The sequence below is a fragment of the Myxocyprinus asiaticus genome, chromosome 29 (assembly GCF_019703515.2).
Source record: "Myxocyprinus asiaticus isolate MX2 ecotype Aquarium Trade chromosome 29, UBuf_Myxa_2, whole genome shotgun sequence".
Classification (NCBI taxonomy): Eukaryota; Metazoa; Chordata; class Actinopteri; order Cypriniformes; family Catostomidae; genus Myxocyprinus; species Myxocyprinus asiaticus.
The window spans coordinates 38,434,257-38,455,751 of record NC_059372.1 but is presented as its reverse complement, the minus strand read 5'-3'; the positions used below and the strand labels follow the sequence as shown (position 1 = coordinate 38,455,751).

The following is a 21,495-nucleotide window of genomic DNA, read 5'->3' as shown; positions in this document are numbered from 1 at the left end:
CCATCTGGGAGCCATTTGCTTTAATTATCCAGGATCCTCCACTACTCCCCCACCTCTCCGCCTACCCTCACCGTTGTAACCATCTCCGCCTCCCCTCTAGACCAATAAAACTACCCACGCTCCCCTGTGTGGAGTGGAACAATTTTAGTTTGGGTGGAGGGAATGCACGAGACTGAAAGAGAGAGAAGCGTTCATTAAAGACCAATAAAAGGAGAGAGGATACAACACACAGGAAGTCAAGAAGAGACTAGCTGGTTAGAGGTGTAAAATTCCCAAAACTTTCAATCTTAAAAAGATCTTAAAGGTCTTTTTAGTTGCCCACCCACTTTCACACTAGGTCCCTGGTTAGTGTGTGGTTAGCAATGCCCGCCTAGACCCAAAGTAAATCCCAAAACAGGCTTCCTTCAAAAAATGCTCAACGGCGTTTAATAAAACCACCTACTGGGGGCAATTAAGTGGCATGTGGAAGTGGCCAAGCTCGAGATTGATCTGAACACAATGAAAAAGCTGGGAATCATTTGAAGCTCTGCAAGCGTTTGAGATGACAATAAACACCTTGACTGATAAGCGTTTGCAGACAGCCAGAGGGGGAGGGCCCGGGGTTGTGTCCAGCTAAGATCAAAACTCCCCAAGTCAGACGTGTCTGCAACATGATCGGGAATCAATTTCTTGACAAAATACCGAAAGGCTACCAATACCATGCACACATGGCATTGCACAATCCAATGCAAAATGAAGGGTGCCCACATGAAGAGGACCTGATTCTCTGAGATCATTGCACAATATCTGATGTAAGGTCAAATTCCTCTTCCCGAATTCTGCACTCAAACAGATTACCACATCACTGGCCAACTTACAAATAATGGAGGCATGTAGACACTTTACAAGACACATAAACTGGATGGTGGTAGGGTAGAAGATCTGGACCATCCATGACTGAAATATATGAAGAAATATACATCTATGTTTTTAATTTCATTTAACTCTACCTTAAACTCTAAAATGGAAGCCAGCTAATTTATTGTTTTAAAGAAGAAAATAATAATAAGAACTTTCAACCATCTGTCACCAAATTAACAGTGGCTGTTTCTCAAAGTGCATTCTTATATGTTCTTACGTGCTTGTGAACTTGTTTGACATCATCATCCACTGTTGAAGATCAAATCCAAAACTCAAGAATGTAAGTACCAAGAATGCACAAAATTATCCTGATGTGTACTTGATCAGGATGCATCGGATGGTGACTTGTGGGCAAGAACCCAATTGAAGTCCCAAAAGTCATAGTGGCACTACAATAGTAGACAAAGGACATTTATCATTGTGTTTTCCCTCAATAGTTTCCCGCTATAAGCTTGCGAAAGTCTGATAGCTTAGAGATGCATTAGATAGATGCGTTCTGCGTCCTCCTTTACTTCTGGGTTTGTTCTTCCTAGGTAACTTGGCAAGACTGGCCTTCATAAGAACCCAAACTGTACTCTACGTTCTTAACATTGAGAAACACCCAGAGTGACCATTCTGGTCTTGCAGTGTCAAAAAATTTACACTCAGTGATCACTTTATTAGGAACACTGTGGTCCTAATAAAGTTCATGACGTGGCCTTCTGCTGTTGTAGCCCATCCGCCTTAAGGTTTGACAAGTTGTGCATTCTGAGATGCTATTCTGCTCACTTCAATTGTTCAGAGTGGTTATCCGAGTTACTGTAGCCTTTCTGTCAGCTTGAACCAGTCTGGCCATTCTCCGTTGACTTCTCTCATCAACAAGGCATTTTCATCCACAGAACTGCTGCTCACTGGATGTTTTTTGTTTTTGGCACCATTCTGAGTAAACTCTAGAGACTGTTGTGTGTGAAAATCCCAGGAGATCAGCAGTTACAGAAATACTCAAACCAGCCCGTCTGGCACCGAAAATCATGCCACACTCCAAATCACTGAGATCAAAACTTTCCTCATTCTGATGGTTGATGTGAACATTAACTGAAGCTCCTGGCCCATATCAGCATGATTTTATGCATTGCACTGCTGCCACACGATTGGCTGATTAGATAATGCATGAATAAGTAGGTGTACAAGTGTTCCTAATAAAGTGTTCAGTGAGTGTATGTACAAAGTATGGATTTGTAAAAATGTATCACTATGGATAAATACTAACAAGAACAAATAACCAAATAATAGAATACAACTAATACCTGAAAGCAGCCAGGTACTCTGCATCGCCCATGGGAGGCTCCAGTCCACCGGTCCAAGCCACATTAACATTGAAACCCTCCCCGGCACCAGAACCCACCTGGGACAAATACAGCTCTGATGTTTAACACTGTATATGGTCTATCCACCATCATCCTTTTGTGCTAAAGGCAATTTTGCACCTATTATTCTTTTTCAATACAGTGAAACAAGTGTTATTCATTGAAAACTCAACAATAGTTCTGTGATCTTACATTGTGTCATAGCAGTAAACAGAAACATTCACAAAGGTGATTCATAATTGACAATCCATGATCTTTGCATTCTAACCTCTGCTGGTCCTCCACTACCAGGGAAGAAGTTGCCATTGTCATATCGATGAAGAGAGATATAGAGAATGCTGGGGTCATTGTAGAATATGTCTTGGGTGCCGTTGCCATGGTGAACATCCTGCATGATTGATGTAAATGATTAAACTACTTACTTTGCATTCTATGACGATGTACAAAGAATCAATGCAGCAATAAAAGGAGCAGATTTTTCACAAAAGCAATTTATTTTAATTGAAAATGTTGTTTTACCATCAGGACAAAAATGAACTGAATGAAATTTGATGCCATTTGATCAATAAACTCAAACAATTCAGGATGTTAAGCAATTCACTTAAACTGGTGGCTTAAGAGTTCAGTTCAATTAGAAATCTTAAGAGATTTAGTTTGATTTGCATATTGGTGCGACTGATTTATAAAACAATATTTCCAATTTAATAATGATGGTTTTATTTTTTGAGGTTTTATTCAGATATCCCAGTATAATTGTATAATTTGTGTAGTCACCAACTAGGGATGCACTATATATGTGACTATATCAGTTATCAGCTGATATTAGTATTTATTTATGTATTTATTTATTTGTCAGCATTGGTCGAAATTGGATATTTAATCTGCTGATATTGGATATTAAATTGTGGCCTCTCGTTTCAGTAAATCCAATTTCAAAAGGATTATTCACTCTTTTTTGTATTACCATTGTGTAGGTGAATAGTACAAATATTACAAGTAAGTAGTAAATAACAAATTTACCTATTAAATAAAAAATAAAATAAATAGTACACATATTACAAATAGTAAAAATTGTCCAGATTTATAATATAGCACATTTTATGGGTTATTAGCCATAACGTGAAAATAATGATCAATTTATCATTATCACCAATAATATTTTATTGCAACCCTAGAACTAACATTTATTTTATATATATTGATCGCCAAAACTACAGCATATCATTACCAGATTGACATTAAAACACTTCAGACAGCTTTTGGTGCTAATGTATTGTCATCAGCTGAGTTAAGAGCTCTCACCCAATCAACAATGAGGATTTTACTGGCACTGAGCTTCTGCTGGAGCTGTTTAGCAGCGATTGCCACAGAGTTGAAGAAACAGAAACCCCTAAAACAGAGTGAGAAAAAGAAAGAGTGAGGCCTCCCACCATATTTGTCAACTATCAACGATTATTGGAAACAGAACAACAAAACTATGCAGTAGTAAGCAAACAAATTTTCTCATGCAATTGATCTGAAATTATATTTCATTAAAGTATAACTATAATGTCTTTAGACAAACTAATAAGCACTTACTTAAAATAACATTTTAACAATACTTAACAATACTATACATACACTACCAGTCAAAAGTTTGTACACCCTCGACAGAATTGATGTTTCTCATAATCTTATAGGGATAGTTCACACAAAAATGAAAATTCTCTCATCATTTACTCACCCTCATGCCACATGATGTGTATGACTTTCTTTCTTCTGCAGAACACAAATTAAGATTTTTAGAAGAATATCTCAGCTCTGTAGGTCCATACAATACAAGTGAATGGTGATCAGAACTTTGAAGGTCCAAAAATCACATAAAGGCATCATAAAAGTAATCCATAAGACTCCAATAGTTAAATCTATATCTTCAGAAGTGATATGATAGGTGTGGATGAGAAACAGATCAAAATTTAAATTTTATTTTTTTTTTACTATAAATCTCCACTTTCACATTCTGAAAGTGAAAGTGGAGATTTACAGTTAAAAAAGATTGAACTATTGATCTGTTTCTCACCCAAAGATTGTATTGCTTCAGAAGACATATGTTAAACCACTGTCTTATGGATTACTTTTATGCTGCCTTTATGTGATTTTTGGACCTTCAAAGTTCTAATCACCATTCATTTGTATTGTATGGACCTACAGAGCTGAGATATTCTTCTAAAAATCTTCATTTGTGTTCTGTAGAAGATAGAAAGTCATGCACATCTGGGAAGGCATGGAAGTGAGTAAATGATAAGAGAATAAAAAAATGTGGTTGAACTATTCCTTTAAAAACCATTTAATCTAAAGGCTTAATCTCAAATAATATTAATAATAAAGTTTTGCTGACAAAAATAGTAATAGAAAATAGAAAATAGTAATAATAAAGAATGAATAAGTGTATCCAAAATGCTGACTGGTAGTGTGCATGTGTACAAATAATAAACACATGGAAGAGAAGAGGGTTCATGATTAGATATGCACTAGGATGTGTCAGTCAGTAAGGGAGTGGGGCAAAACGCTGAGAAATGTGGAAAGAGCGAACTCAGCAGGCTAATAACTGCTGAAATAAATCAGCTTCTTTCCTCCCGCCCCTTCCAAACCTTCATTATCAAGCCATAAATATCCACAAACACAGACAGGCGTGCTGACACTGCAGCACACAAACACAGTTTTGCACGATGAATGTGAGGTGACAGAGTGCACATGTGCAAACACAACACATCACTCACAAGCACACACAATATCGAATCGTCACACATGTACAGGTATGAAAAATATCTTAACGGTATTAGTCATTTTATAACACTGTAGCGGTATATAGTGTGTCCACGATATAGTTATTATTGCTGGATATTTCAACCCCAAAATATTTTGTATATTACATAACCGTGTAGTCTATTTTTCAATAATCTAGAGACTTAAATCCTTGAAGAATGAAAGATCCCTCTTTGTTTATTTATTTATTGTTTTAGATTGACACAAACCAATATATAAGATTATTAATAACAAATGAATCATAAGTCGATTAAAACATGCCACATACGTACATTATAACAGAATCTTCGCAAGTTGACACATTTCTATTGTACAAGCCCTGCACCGTAAATTAAACAAAACTCATATATAGAATATTATTTGGCACCATATATATTAGAAAGCCTACCGACAAGAACCATATGAACACACTTCCGTAAAGAGCAGTTTCTGGACATAACGCCCAACATACACGCACGGAGCAGACTTACATGGGGTTTGACGGGTCCGCGTGATGTCCTGGTGGCCTGACCACAGCAAAGCCATTCTGAAACAAGGAAACCAATGTGTTATTAACTCAGCATTAACCAGCCAGCCCTCATGTTTTCACCAAACTGCTTTAACAAGCAGGCCACTGCTTTCAGTTTAAGTAATAAACCTATTTCCTCAAAACATTCTCAATTACCTTCATTAAGTTTCATTACCAGAAGAGAACAGTCATGGTCTTGAGTAAACGCTGGAATGTTCCAAATCGTGATAAGTTTGATCTGTTCGACTTGCTACTTTTGTCATAATTTCAAAAGTAATGGAGGAACTACAGTTGAATCTTACCATAAATCATTTATCTGAGAAAAGGTAGTTAATCTACCTTCTCTATAGAATTGACATCTAATTGTTTATGTTTTAGATTTTGTTATGAACAGACCTTGAGCTCTCCTTTAGCCACTCTGAATGCCAACTCCGTCACGCTCCCGGCTGCCATGCGAGACGCTGTGGAGGTGTGCATCTCATTCCAGATGGTGTCATTATCAACCTGTCGAAACAAAAGTATAGTCAGTAAAAAGCTCTGACAAAAGCAAAAAATTCTGATATCTTTATTTATCAAAAGAAACCACTTGCACCAGCGTTTTTAATGATTTATGCATTTTTAAAGACGATTTAACGCTCAATTTTGAGAACGTTTCAAAGTTTGTGCTTTGAGTATGTCTCCACCCATGCCCTGGGTCACGTAATCCCACAGAGCTGCGTACATGACAAATAATCGATGTCAGTCACCGATTCTGCCAGAATAAAATTATGTAGCTGAATTGCCTTGGAGAGCACCAGCACATTTATCATTGTGACAGCCATGATCAACATTCATAAATCTGCTAAGTCGCAATCGGCGGTTCAACTGCGGGGCTATGCTGCATGATGCCAGTGTTACATGCTGTGTGATAGGCAGTTTCGGTAAACGTGTCTTTATGAACAGATGACATAGAGATGTGATCATCAACTGTTTGCATATCCCATCAACAACGTAAGCAGGCAACTTAATCTAAATACTGAATTTTCCTAAATCTACATGTTAAGGCGTTTAATAAATTGGATCATTATTAGTAAGGCAAGCATCACTATTACTATTGCTCAGACTTAGGGATCGTAATTCAAACAAACCCCTAATCCTACAAAATGATCACACAGGAAATCGACATGTTACTTCTGAATGATCATGCACCCTGAAATTGACTTCTGCCGAATTACTAACAAGTGGCAATTCCAATGTGTTCAATGCACGAGCAACCTCCAAGACACGGGTTCTGGTCCCGTGGAAACCAGGAAGTAATTGCGTTTACATAAACAATGGAAAACGTGATCCAGAGGATGCATTTGTTTCTCTAAAATGACAATTTTACTACACTTACGATTAGGTTGGGGTTTGGATTAGGGGTGAAGTTAATAAAATATGCATACTGACTGCATTACATGACTTACAACTAAAAGATAACTTGCTTTTGAAGCCACCCTGTGGACATTTCGCCTCGACAACACTTCCAGCTTTGCCCACTAGGGGCAGTGATTCAAATTTCCAACCAAGTCTCATAGAATGAAAGTTACTGTCCCTACACCAAACAGAGTTTTACGTGCCGCTTTCTACGTTTTGCTGTAGTTTTCTGGTGAAATGAACACCAGAGGTGCTACAACAACTGTGTGTTTTGTTTAATTCACACAAATCACGACTACAATGGCTGATTATGACTTTATTAACACTTATTTTTCACACTATTACTCACACCCTGCTATGTTATTATATCAAAACACTTTTATTGCAATGCATCATTTGAAAAACAATACTTTTTAACACTTGTATTACAGACCAACCTACATTTACACACTTTTTTCAACATGGAAAAAGCTTGCGCAGTAGCTGACCTGATAAGAGTGTTGAACTTTGGACTCGGAGACCGAGCCTCGAACCCATCCAAAGATGCTCAAAAGAAAGTGGAGCACAGGTGCCATAGGAGTAACACAAAATGATGTGGTTCCATCAGTAAATGTGCTTTTCATGTCGAATTTGCTTTTAAAACACTGTCGGTTAGTTTTTAGGTGTTGGTTAAGGGTAAGGATGTTGGTTTTGTTCACTTCTCATTTATCTTTTAGGACACTATTGGTTTGGTTTAGGCTAAAGTTTTAGGTTAGGGAGGTACGTTTTACTCGTTAAAACATCCATCTAATATTCACCTTGAAAACCTTGTCTGATTCCAACATCATTTCACTCGCTTTTGGCACCCCCCGCAGGACAATTCACTAGGAAACTGCAGCCAAACGTGTAATAAAGCATGTCATTTTTGTTTGCAAAAATTTTGCCATGGTCACATAAATTTCATGAAATCAGGCTGCAAATTTCAATAAGCTCATCAGCGCATGCAGTGCGATCAGTCTGAATCCTAAAGTAAGTAGTAAGTTTCAACGCGTATCTCGTCCCGCATTGTTTTTTGCTACGAACATATACTGTATATATTGTTGAGGAAAGGTGTACTGTTATATTGTTAGGCAATAACGTGGCAAAAATATCATCTAATTGCATTTAAGGAGTGATCTGAGCCATGTATATAGAAACCAGAATATCAAAGAGACTTGTGGGAAGGCTCTTTTGATTTGGGCCAGTAAGCAACCACCCAGAACACCCTTGCAACAGCATAACAACATGTTAAAACTACTCAGACATTACTACACATTATTCATCACTAATATTGTTGTGCAGACTTTTGCATGGCCAAGAATCACACATATTTTCTTCAGAAAATGTAAAATCTAGTTGTATTTACAATAATGAATGCACATATAGACAGCTGCATTCAAACAGATGTTCACTGGCGAATTATGATGAAATATGTTTATCCCACCATATTTGCATAAAGATCACTCATGCTTCCAAAAGCATCAAAATGCTTGTTATTGTTAAAAGCATTCACAAGGCAAAGTGTGTGTTATAAATTATAGAAAGTAAACTAAATTTCAAGAGTACACTAAACAGAATGGAGGCTTGAATGACGGACGCTATAAATAGATTTCCTGTTATGTATCAAAATAATGATATGTTTACTTATTCATTGTGTGTGGTCTCGATATTATCATTAAAATGGCTTCTTGTTAATGCTGTGCCTTGTTGATAGTGATGTATGAGATGTTATGTTAAATGTACTCACTGAAATATTGAAATGCACAAAGAGTGATTTGTAATTTATAGGGATTATTTGTACATACTGTATATTAAAACGGTCATTGCCACATTTCCTATGAAATTTTAGAGAATGCCGATAAGAGCAAGAGCGATAATTTATTTAACTGCAAATGCATGTCAAATAACATGTCAAAAGCTAATACTTAAGGTTAGGGATTTGTTAAATTCCCGAAACCCACATATGAGCATCAGTACTAGTGTTACTTGTCTTAGCAAACACCACTAATAAGGAAAGCATTATCAAACGTTCATGCAGATGTTACGGTTATATTGTATAAAACTGCATTTCATACAAGCAGGAGAATACGGGGTGGCCACGAATGAGGTTATACACCCCCCCCCCCTCTCTCTCTCTCTCTGTTGTTTGTTGCCCTGCTCCCCACATCTTCCTTCTCTCTTTTCTCTTTCATTTTCCCTCCTCTTTTTTTTCTGCAGAACTTGCATTGCTTGTGGTTTGGCACTGTGAACAATGAGAGGGTTGGAATTTCTTTTATCCTTCATGGCACATATTGTTCCAATCATTCCTCATGGACCTGCACTGGGCTTGATCAGCAGAGTGAAGTTTTTAACATATTCTCCAGATTTTCGGCCGGGGTGCTGCCCATATGGACTTGACTGGGATCAGCGGCCTTTGACCTCTGATTTGGGTATGGAGGGGTCCAGAAGCCAGAAAACATTGTTCCTGGGTCATTGTTTTGAGGCCATGTTGTGCACTAAATGCTTGTGCTTACCTTTGAATCTCTTTACTATGTATTTATTGCAGATAGGGGGGAAAAGTTGTGTGTGATTTCACTTACCCCGACTCCCCCACAAGGCAGCATGACAAACATCCGCTGTGACAGTATGCCTGTTGGACACACAGTGATGTCAAGTGGATTAGCTGTCATTCTCTTATTCAACGTCTGACATTTCCAAACCTTTAGTCATTTCAAAAGTCTGTTGAAGTTTCCTATTTCCGTGTGTTGGCGTGACTGAGTGTGTCTCTGACTTGAAAAATGGAGTGTTGTGCACGCCAAACTGCACTTGACTGGTTTCTATCAGTTATGAATGATGTGTGTGTGTGTGTGTGTGTGTGTGTGTGTGTGTGTGTGTGTGAGATGATTTGTTACCGGCCAGTTTGCGATTGTCCAGTTTGAGGCGGTTCAGAGGGTTGGTGCCATACAGCAGAACGTGGCGCTCCGTGTGGACAGATTGAAGCTCCTCTAGGGTGGCTTTCCTACCTCGAATACTCTGCAAAGTGAACCAAAATATAGAAGATGTTGCATAAAAATGCGGAGAGAGAAATTTCCTGTTTTAAACTTGGTGCCAGCAATTGTGTCATTGGAGTTAAAGTGATAGTTCAGCCAAAACTTAAATTCTGTAATTAATTATTCACCCTCATGTCATTCAAAACGTGTATGACTTTCTGGTAACACTTTACAATGAGGATCCATTCGTTAACATTAGTTAATGTGTTAAGCATCATGAACTAACAATTAACAATATATTTTTTACAGCATTTATTAATCTTTGTAAATGCTAGTTAACAGTTTTAGTTCATAGTGCAAAAAATACTGTTAACATGTACAACTATCAATTTTTAAAAATGTATTACTATATGTTGAAATTAACTTTAACCAAGATGAATAAATGCTGTAAAAGTGTTGTTTATTGTTAGTTCATGTTAACTAATGCTGTTAATTAATGTTAACAAATGCAACCTTATTGTAAAGTGTTACTGACTTTCTTTATTCTGTCCAACACAAAAGGTGGATTTTTGAAGAATATCCTGGCCTCTATTTTTCTAGTTAAAGAAAGTGAATTTGGGTGGTGGGAGGGAAGCACCATAACGTTTGTAAAAGTGGTCTTCGTAAATAGATTTGTGTGAGAAACAAACTAAAATTAAAGTCTAAAACATTCCCTCCAATGAGATTTTCACCGCTGCAACACGATCAGTGAACAGGATCAGTCTGACTGTTTTTGTGAAGCAGATAAACCAGTTCACACATTTTTTGTGAGTGCTTTTGCCTTGTTTTCCAGGAAACATATCTTAACATCCTTAAAACATGAAAAAATTACCTGAGAAGCAGAATAACATAATATTAAAGGGATAGTTCACCCAAAAATGAAATCTCTCATCATTTACTCACCCTCATGTCATCCCAGAAGCATATCTCAGCTCTGTTGGTCCATACAATGCAAGTGAATGGTGACCAGAACTTTGAAGGTCCAAAAGCATATGAAGGCAACATAAAAGTAATCCATAAGACTCCAGTTGTTAAATCAATGTCTTCAAATGTATAAGTTTGGGTGAGAAACAGATCAATATTTAAGTACTTTTTACTATCAATCTCCACTTTCACTTTCACTTCCACATTCTTCTTCTTTTGTTTTTGGCGATTTGCATTCTTTGTGCATTTTGCCACCTACTGGTCAGGGAGGAGAATTTATAGTAAAACATGACATAAATATTGTCCTGTTTCTCACTCACACCTATCATATCTCTTCTAAATATATAGATTTAACCACTGGAGTCTTATGGATTACTTGTATGCTGCTTTATTTGCTTTTGTATGCTTTTTTATGCATTCACTTGCATTGTATGGACCAACAAAGCTGAGATATTCTTCTAAAAATCTTAATTTGTGTTCAGCAGAGGAAAGAAAGTCATACACATCTGGGATGGCATGAGGGTGAAAATTTTGGATATGTTTGGGTAACATATCTTATGTCCTTTTGCTTCTCAAGTGAATGTATCTTGTTTTTAAAAAATTTTGATATTTTACTGAAAAAAAAATATCTAAGTATACTGTAGATGTCCAGATTTGTAATTAATAATCACTTTAATTTCAGCCTGATCCTCACACAAAGTTATTGTATGGCTTCAGAAGACTTGGAATAAAGTGCACGAGTTGTATAGACTATGTTTATACTAATTTTATGGTGATTTTTTGACATTTTGGAGCTTGACAGCCCCAGTCCTCATTTACTTTCAATATATACAAAAAAGTGGCCAAGATATTCTTCACATTTTATGTTCCATGAAAGACAGTCATATGGATTTGGAATAAAATAAGGGTAATCAAAAAAATGAGAGAATTTTCATTTTAGGGGAAATATTTATTTAAATGTAGTCTATAAAAGTTTATGTAACAGTAAATTGTTGAATGATGTGACATATTATTCATCGCCCCCTTTAGGAGAGGAGAGGAAGTGCAGGCAGTTACAAATACCTCACACTGGCCACGAAGGCCTCGCTCCTGCAAGCGTGACCAGATGCTCTGGATTCTCCCTGCATGCTCTGGGTGACTGCTGTTGTCTCCACACGTACACTGGTGCTTCAACATTTGAGAGTCATACACCAGCCCTACGCACACACACACATTGATTAAAGAATGATGCATAGATATCCATTCGGCTATAAGGTGATTGGCAGAGACTCTTTACCTGTAGTGAAGCGGGTTTGACTCTGGGGTGGCTCTGTTGTTGTGGTGAGCGGCAGGGGTTTGTCTGGCAGGGTTAGTGAGGTGGAGGCTGGTGACGATTGCGTGCGAGAGAGTGGCCGGTGCGCGCCGCCGAGCATCATGGGTACCGCTAACGTCTCCATGTGGGCTGTTTGCCTGCGCAGTTGCTGCAGTTGCTTCTGCGTTTCCCACAGACGTGACTGCACAGGAAGCATTTGGAGTGTCAAATCAAAACGTGACTTATGTCTACACCACAGACATTTTCTCTGATGGCATTTAACAATATAATATGTTGATATTACATGGGAAAAAAATTTTGTATTACTGCAATGCGGACAAATACTGATATATTATATAAATTGTAAAGTATTTGTACATCTTTGTATATTTGTTGAACTGCCTTTAATTTGTGGTGATTTAAATTGTACAAAATCATTGTGTCTGGATATTATTTTTTAATTTCTGTGTACAGTAGCTGAAATCAAAGTCTTACTGAGACCAATGAAAAAAACAAAACAAACAAGTACACTCAAAAGTAAAAGATTCGGACACACCATGATTATGGAAATTATTATTATTATTTTATTTTACATATGATGATTGGTACATTGGTATTTAAGATCTTAATTTTCTGTCATTTATAATTGTCAGCTGTCCTTACCTTGCAAATGTTAAAAATAATACGTTTAAACAATGTGTTATTGTATTTTAGCAGACTTTAGAATAAAACATATGTTGCTTATTCTTTTGTTTATTTATGCATCACGTTTGGTCTTGTGTCTCACCTGGTTGAGAATGAGGGCGTGTTGCAGGTTGATCGGATCTTCTTGACTCTCCAGCTCTCTATATGACTCCAACCTCACCCTGCACTGATGGTCATCGCCCACTGATGGCCCCACCTCCTCTGAGTCCATGTCCTCTGAGGGGATCTGCCGGAGACGTGGCTTCTCGCTGGACTTTGACATGAGCTGCAGGACACACCAACAGAGACTATGATGAATTACCATTGAGAGGCCTACAGTCCACTGAAATCCCTTAAACTTATTTTTATTCTTCTTCAACAAACTTATTTATTATGTTGTGTCCTGATGATGAAAAAACTTCTTGAAATCTGATCTGATCATTCAGACTGAAACACATTTCCAAAAATCTGATTTTAATTGGATTTCAAACCATATACAAGTCTGGTTTGATTCGGGTTCATACAACAATTCTGGCATTTTCTGTTTTTCTTTTTGCTGTTCAGACTACAAACATATTGTAGACTGATGTGCCAAAAAAAAAGGCAAATTTGTTTTCTAGATAACATCAGACTTATAGTATGTGCACTATTTTTATTTGCTTTTTAAATAAACTTTATACTTTAAAAAAATAATGGATAACTAAAAAAAGTAAGGAAACAAGTCCCGATCAATCTCCCTCTCTATCTATATTTGATATTTGGGTGTATAACTTTTCAAACTATACATTTACCTAACACTGTCTGTTGCTTTACAAACACTCCTATTTCCTTGAGGAAATTCTAATCTAGTTAATAATGCATTTAATAAAGTGTTATGTGTTAGTATTGTCCAACACATGAGCTGACACCAACTTCAAAGTAATTCAGACAGTATTTGTACCTTGCCCAGGTGAGTTTGTTGTTTGAGTCTCTCCAGCAGTTGTGTGTTGTGGTGCTGTTGGAGCAGGTGAGAGTGAAGGGTTCGTGGACTCTGAGGCAGCGGTTCTGAGCGTGTGCGGCTCAAAGGTTTATGAGGACCAGACGCACTAAACTGCAGAGGAACCGGACCCAAACCTGGAACTGATCACACACAGCATGGACAAATCTGATTATACTTTCATAAAAACTCAAGCATATGAAAATGAAACAGTCAAAATAGATATCAAAATATCATGCCAAATATGTGATATCATAACATATGAAATAAAGAAAAAAGAATTTACAATAACTTAAAAAGAACAATGTACTGTACTTTAACATGCCATCATGAACTCATTAAACATGGTGTATGATTTATAAATACTAATATATAGTTTTATTGCATTACTGACACTGAATTTTTGTTCTTGTACTTGTATTTGAATTAAAGTAAAAAAAAAAAAAAAAACAATTATTATTATACTATATAATCATATTATAATATAATATTATAATGATAAATAATATAATATAAATTATGTATTTTCAATTTGTTTTTCAATGTGTATACCTGTCTGATTCTTTATCTATCTATCTGTCTGTCTGTCTGTCTGTCTTTCATTACTGTATTATTATTATTACTATTATACATATAATAATAATATCATAATTATTATGATTAGTAATAAATTATATAATAATCTAACAATATTTATTTAATTTCATAATATAATAATTACTACAATAATTATATTAATAATTAATAATTATAATAATTAATAATAGGTGGTATTAGAAATTAATATATTAATATTATAATTAAATATTGCTACTATAATCAGAAATAATATCTATCACACTTTCATTTCTATATCTATCTATCTATCTATCTATCTGTCTGTCTGTCTGTCTGTCTGTCTGTCTTTCATTACTGTATGATTATTATTACTATTATGCATATAATGATAATATAATAATTGTTATAATTAGTTATAAATAATATAATAATCTAACAATATGTATTTAATTTCATAATATAATAATTACTACAATAACTATATTAATTATGAATTATAATAATTAATAATTGGTGGTATTAGCAATTAATATATTAATATTATAATTAAATATTGTTACTATAATCATAAATAATATCTATCACTCTTTATATTTCTATATATATTTATCTGTCTGTCATTCAAATACATTCAAATAGAAGATTTTAAAAACAATCAATTTGTTTTAAATGATTTTGTTGTATTCTAAAGCTTGAAAAATCATTAATAAAATTAATGTAAAAAGAAAAGAAAATATATGTAGTTTAAGTTCATAAAGTTGCAAAAATGTCACTTGTCACTTGTGATATCAGTTGTGATCACTAGGGGGAGCTCATATCAAGCTAATATTATTATAGACTGATTTAGACCGCAGATCTCTTACCAGCCAGTAGGGGTGCATGTAAGAGTCCAGAGGGTTCCAGGATGAGGACAGGCTGCATAAGTGATGCCGTCTGCTCTTCCACACTCATAGGAACCAGCACTTGAGAACCACCAGGAATCACGGGTACTCGATCCATCTTCAGTGAACTCAGGTCACTCTCTGCCTACAGACACATGAACAGAAAAAACTACTGAAGTGCTTATAGAGCTGTTCAGTCATGAAGTTCCCTCAGGAATATTTAATGTGCTTTTAGAATCACAGTGTTTGATTTATGATTAAAATAAGGTCTGTGGTTAACATTACTTGAAGAGAATTTCCCGTTTGGTTTGACAACTCAAATTACACTCAATTGTGATTTCAAAACTGTTTTGTGCTTTAAAAACATAAGTTGCCACAGGACTACAAATGTGGGAAAATATTGCACCTTCATTAGAAAAATAATTTATCTATCTATCTATGACAGATTGTAACGCGTTACACCCAACATTATGCATGATTGTAAGAAAATGAGGGTTATCATGGTGGTTATGATACCTTGGCATTGGCGGGCAGTCCTAGTGTGATGGTCGGGAGACTGGATGGATTTTGCACCGTGAAGTGAGCTAAAGACCCATCCTGCAACAGCAACCTCTGAGCCTGTACACACACATTTTATTTGTTATTTTAGGGCTTTTTGACAGACATAATCAGAGGACAGAAAATCAAGGGGGAAAAGAGAGAGGAACAGAATGGTTAAATGACCCAAGTCAAACCTGGGTCTTCAACATGAGCATCACCGCTCAATATGTCGAAGCACCCACACTGACCAAAAAAACACAGCTCTGACCATCCACTTTATTTTACCTATATTTTATTTGTTATGAATTTAAATAACTTCTGACTGTTACTTCAAGGCCAGCTCATGGGTTTTCTGGCCTTCTAATTAAATCATCTTTGGTTTCTAACCATAGAACATATACAGTTATAGCAATTCTACCATTATAAAATTATCACGCTATTCTAATATAACTCAAGTTGATTTTTATACCAATAGAAAGTAATGTTTTCTTTTGTTTTTTTGTTGTTGAAAATAAAGCAGGATTTTAATTTCAACAGATTTTATTTTCACTTTACTCTTGCTGAAGTCTAGCAAGCTCAAAGCCGATTGATCCGATTGACACCTTAGACAACATAAAGTCACTGCAGTGGGTTGCGTTATCGGTCACTTTCAACGTAGTCATGGTGTTGGGCATTGCGTGAGAACGGATTAGATTCTTATGTGTGACCAATCTGAGAACTGCGCATTTATGCAAGAGCAAAAATGGAGGAGAGCTGAGTAATAACGCAATAAGGAGGTTTGTGATGGAAAGGAGAGATTGGGTGTCCCGGCAGCTGCCTGCAGCTGTCTTTCTCCAGTGTCTTTGTTTAAAACATGTCATTATGCCAAAGGGCGGCATGGAGCAACAACCTCCTGAAACAAGCCCTGTCGAGCTCCGGTTTCTCAACAAACACTTGCTCCGAACATACAACCCCCACCGGAGGAATATTAAAGAACCATCCAGTCATGCCTCTGTGTGTTTGTGTGTGTATGTGTGTGTGTGTGTGTGTGCTGGAAACTTGTTTTCGACATAACAAAAACTTATTTTTTAAAAAGGGAGTAGCTAACTTCAGTTTAACAAAACGCCTGAACTCCTCCTAAAACTGCATTGACTTGACTACATCATTACTTAATTGGTAAAATTGTTGGCTTTCATAATGGCATTGAACTGAGTAGTACAGAACATTGTACAGAAGCCAAACAATACCTTGGAAACTTTGTTGAGTGGATTTTGGGAGTGTGAGGATTGTTACCTCCAGGAGGGTCAAGGTTTGGCTGGTTAGCTTCGGCAGGTAGATGCTGGGGCAGCTCACCCCCCAACGACATATTTAATGTATTAACTCTGTTGAATTGATTGCTGAAGCACTCAAATAGGGTCTGGCAACACCTATGGGTCACTACAGAACACCATTATGGGGGCAAAAATAATCTTTCTCTATTAATGGGCATTCAAAAGCAGCCATATATTCAGACAAAAATAAGTATATATGTGTTTTGCAAGCAACATATAAATCACAAAATTTCCAATATAACATAGTATACGTTTCACCTGTGGCCGTTTTTAAATAATTTATTTATTTATTTATTTATTTTTAAGGGCTCTTAACAGCGTGAAATAGACTTGTGTTTTTCCCTGTCTCCTGCAAAGAGTTTTAATAAAATGCTACAAGGAAAACCCCATTCATTTTTCCAAGGAGGAATTCATTTTTTAATGATAACTTATAAACCTTTAAAAACAGAGCTAACTTGAGCTCCGAGATTGTTAATTAATGGTATATGCTCCTGTTGAATCCATCAGTCTGCATTATTTCAACTTCATTTTTAAAAAATGTGCATTTAATAGCAGAATTTATGGTGAATAACTACATTACCCATGATCCTGCTGAGAAAGATCCACCAATCGGTCTCCTTACACTCTCAAACAACTTATATATTTGTATATCTGAATATTTTGCACTAAACTTAAAATATATAGTTTTATAATCAATAACTTTAAATCAAAAGTTGTATATTTTCCATTATTTTTTATTCGATTATGTCATTCGTAATGTTTCATGGAATTGTAGTTCATTCCAATGAAAGATGGGAAGGACACAGTCTTGTACCTTTGTCGTTTTTTTGCTTTAAATCAAAGTTTGTAATGTTGTGTTACACTTCGGAGCTGGTTAGTTTGGTTCATGGCTTTTAACTCTTTTATAAAGGATTTGACGAAATCCCAATGGAAAAGATGAATGGTAAAAATATTTCCCAGACAAGACGGCTGAAAAAGTGGCTGGGCACTGTTGCGCTTTATATAGTGTGATCAGTCACATGGCATTTACAGCTAAAAAAAAAAAAAAAAAAATCCAGGTCTGTATGCGCCAGCCGAGCAGTTGTCATTGAGATGAATGGCGATGCTAACTGATAGTTTTCTCCAGGTACATTAGAACTCATTGGTTACCTCATGAGACAAACTGGCAGTAGGGGGCAGCACTCCATTCTCATTGGGCAGACTGTCATTTGGAGAGCTACAGCCAGACACTGGTGTACTACTGCTGCTGGGGGACGAATCTGAGAAGAAGAGAGAGAATTTATCAGGAAATGCCATTTTAAATCTGTGCGGCACATCAATACATGTATTAAACCCATTTAGCGATTCATTCTGTGGTCATGCAAAATGAATATAAATAAGCACAGTTCTAAGTGAGTACATAGTGGTTACCCAGCGTATCAGGTATGCGGTGCTTGACAGTGGCCGGGGCGCTCTCTTTGCGGGTCAGAGGGCTCTTACGAGTGTTCAGGTGCTTCTTTAATCTATGTTTCACCTTCAGGTTGGGCTCTGACGCTGGACACATGAGAAAAAAAACCAATACCATAAACTTAAAAGTACAATAACAGAAGCAAATATTGCCAATGGTGCACCATTTTCTTGTGTTGGTTGAGGTCAAGGTTCAAATATCTTCTCCAACAAGCTAATTTACAACACTTTCAAAGGTTCAATTAATGTCTGTTTTTACAATAAACATTTTATTTCTACTTTGAGGTATGACCTGTTGACATATAATCAAATGTTCAAAAGTAGCAGTTCAAGACAGCATACAAACACAACCTCAACTATAGATAAACATATACTGTGACATCTAAGATCTCTGTTCCATTTAGTAAACATATCAAACAACCAGCATGCCTTCACAGACAACCTATGGATTGTAATGACTTTCTCCATGTCAACACCAGAAATGTTTAAATAGACCACTCCAGCTGCAGAAAGAGAACTACACAAATAACAGTAAAAAAGAAAGAAAGAAAGAAAAGTCATACAAAAACATAAACAGATAGTAAACTCAACCAGTGTGTTTATGCACATTTTTTCTTAGAAGTTTCCTTGTGATGCTTCAAAAGGGGATGAATTTATAAACACTTCTCAGAGAAGGACCAACAAAGTCTCATGGCAACTTTTTAAAAGATGACAAAATTGTATTGTATAACTTTTATTCCCATAAAGTCTAATCAACTTTATTTTGAAAAAGAAAAACATCAGTGAACAAATTTGGTTACTCATTCCATATTTATTTATGCAATACAAATGAGAAATGACTGATGCATGTCAATAACCTATAATCCGCTTTCCTCGTCTTGTTCCAAACCCTGATATTTTCTTTCTTCCGTGCTTTTCCTATTAAAATCGTCAATTAGGTTTAGGGTTTGGGTAAAGGGGTTAGACCTTATGGTTAGTTTAAGGTTTGGGTTAGGGGTTAAACTTTCAAAATCACAATAACATTGTTTGCTGGTTCATACATTTTTTCTCTATGGTAAAAAATCGTCAAACTATTTTTACGACTTGTAATGAGACGGCTAACAACCCCACTACTTGTTCAGAAAACACCATTTAGTGCATATACAGTATACTGTAGATGTAGTTTTGCACATCCCTATTGTCCTGAACTATTGAGATGTAAATGTGGCATCTAGTTCCTCTATGTTCAATCACAGTTATAACTCTATTCTTAAAAAGTTATTTCTGTTTAAGCTCATTCATTTATTTCTCTACTTCCTGGTTAATATTGCTGTCATTGTAAGAGCTGTAACTACAGTATTATTCTATCAACACGCATCTTGAGCTTAACATGTTAAATGTTTCCTTATTTGACTAGTGAGTTCAAAGTGGTTTTGTTAGACTGCACTAAACTGATCTGAGGTGGACAGGTCAAGTATTTTGGAAACTCTTGTCAAGGAGTACTTGTACATGAATTCTTTCCTCTGCAAAATGTTCTGCTCTTTCATTTTTTCCAGCCCAAAACCTTAAGTCATAAATGTCAAAACATTGATTAGAGCGTGATTTAAGGTTATAATGGCTTTAAAGAGCATTCCGAACATGGTGTCCTAACCAGGAGAGAAACGGAATGTTCAAAGTATTATGTTTGTCAACATTGAAAGTGAAATAATAGAGCGAGATTTGGGACCAATGAGATTTCATTGTGGCAGGGCTATCTAGCATGACAGAAATACTATAGAATCTAAAAATATAAAATATAGAAATATATCAAATATCCTGTCACTCGTAACAGTTTTAAATTATGTGAAAGAGGTCCTCTACCTGGTCATCTAATTGTTAGACGGAGACCTGGAGAGGCCCACATGCCACAGTGTCTCACACCCACTGTGAAATTTGGTGGAGGATCGGTGATGATCTGGGGGTGCTTCAGCAAGGCTGGAATCGGGCAGATCCATCTTTGCGATGGACTCATGAATAAAGCCACGTACAAGATTATCCTGAAATAAAACTTGCTTCCTTCTGCTCTGACAATGTTCCCCAACTCTGGTTTGGTTTTTCCAGCAAGACAAAGCTCCATGCCACACAGCCAGGTCATTCAAGGTGTGGATGGAGGAGCATCAGATTAAGACCCTGTCATGGCCAGCTCAATCTCCAGACCTGAATCCCATTGAAAACCTCTGGAATGTGATCAAGAGGAAGATGGATGGCCACAAGCCATCAAACAAAGCTGAGCTTCTTGAATTTTTATGCCAGGAGTGGCATAAAGTCACCCAACAGCAATGTTAAAGACTGGTAGAGAGCATGCCAAGATGCATGAAAGCTGTGATTGAAAATCAGGGTTATTCCACCAAATATTGATTTATGAACTCTTCCTAAGTTAAAACATTAGTATTGTGTTGTTTAAAAATGAATATGAACTTGTTTTCTTTGCATTATTCAAGGTCAGAAAACACTGCATCTTTTTTGTTATTTTGACCAGTTGTCATTTTCTGCAAATAAAATGTTGTCAGTAATTTATAGAATAAAACAAAAATTTTCATTTTACTCAAACACATACCCATAAATAGTAAATCCAGAGAAACTGATAATTTTGCAGTGGTCTCTTAATTTTTTCCACATTTAAAGCTGTATAAATATATACACCGATCAGCTACAACATTAAAACAACCTGCCTAATATTGTGTAGGTCCCCCTCCTGCCGCCAAAACAGCGCCAACCCACATCTCAGAATAGCATTCTGAGATTCTATTCTTCTCACCACAGTTGGACAGAGCGGTTATCTGAGTTACCGTAGACTTTGTCAGTTTGAAGCAGTCTGGCCATTCTATGTTGTCCTCTCTCATCAACAAGGCATTTCCGTCCACAGAACTGCTGTTCACTGGACGTT

At 36.4% G+C, this 21,495-nt stretch overlaps 1 protein-coding gene across 2 annotated transcripts in view; it reads right to left on the bottom strand.

Moving 5' to 3' along the window:
* LOC127420025 (histone deacetylase 7-like) overlaps nucleotides 1–21,495 on the bottom strand; it is a 121,356-nt gene that overhangs the window by 12,476 nt on the left and 87,385 nt on the right. For both annotated transcript variants that reach the window (XM_051661945.1, XM_051661946.1), the window contains exons 7-21: nucleotides 18,555–18,677; nucleotides 18,294–18,403; nucleotides 15,811–15,912; nucleotides 15,277–15,439; nucleotides 13,820–13,998; nucleotides 12,983–13,165; nucleotides 12,181–12,397; nucleotides 11,967–12,100; nucleotides 9,864–9,984; nucleotides 9,552–9,601; nucleotides 5,956–6,063; nucleotides 5,522–5,577; nucleotides 3,549–3,636; nucleotides 2,515–2,634; nucleotides 2,187–2,284 (exon numbers count right to left, since the gene is read on the bottom strand). In XM_051661945.1, the coding sequence (XP_051517905.1) occupies nucleotides 2,187–2,284; nucleotides 2,515–2,634; nucleotides 3,549–3,636; nucleotides 5,522–5,577; nucleotides 5,956–6,063; nucleotides 9,552–9,601; nucleotides 9,864–9,984; nucleotides 11,967–12,100; nucleotides 12,181–12,397; nucleotides 12,983–13,165; nucleotides 13,820–13,998; nucleotides 15,277–15,439; nucleotides 15,811–15,912; nucleotides 18,294–18,403; nucleotides 18,555–18,677 (1,852 nt within the window). The remainder of the gene's footprint in view (nucleotides 1–2,186; nucleotides 2,285–2,514; nucleotides 2,635–3,548; nucleotides 3,637–5,521; nucleotides 5,578–5,955; nucleotides 6,064–9,551; nucleotides 9,602–9,863; nucleotides 9,985–11,966; nucleotides 12,101–12,180; nucleotides 12,398–12,982; nucleotides 13,166–13,819; nucleotides 13,999–15,276; nucleotides 15,440–15,810; nucleotides 15,913–18,293; nucleotides 18,404–18,554; nucleotides 18,678–21,495) is intronic.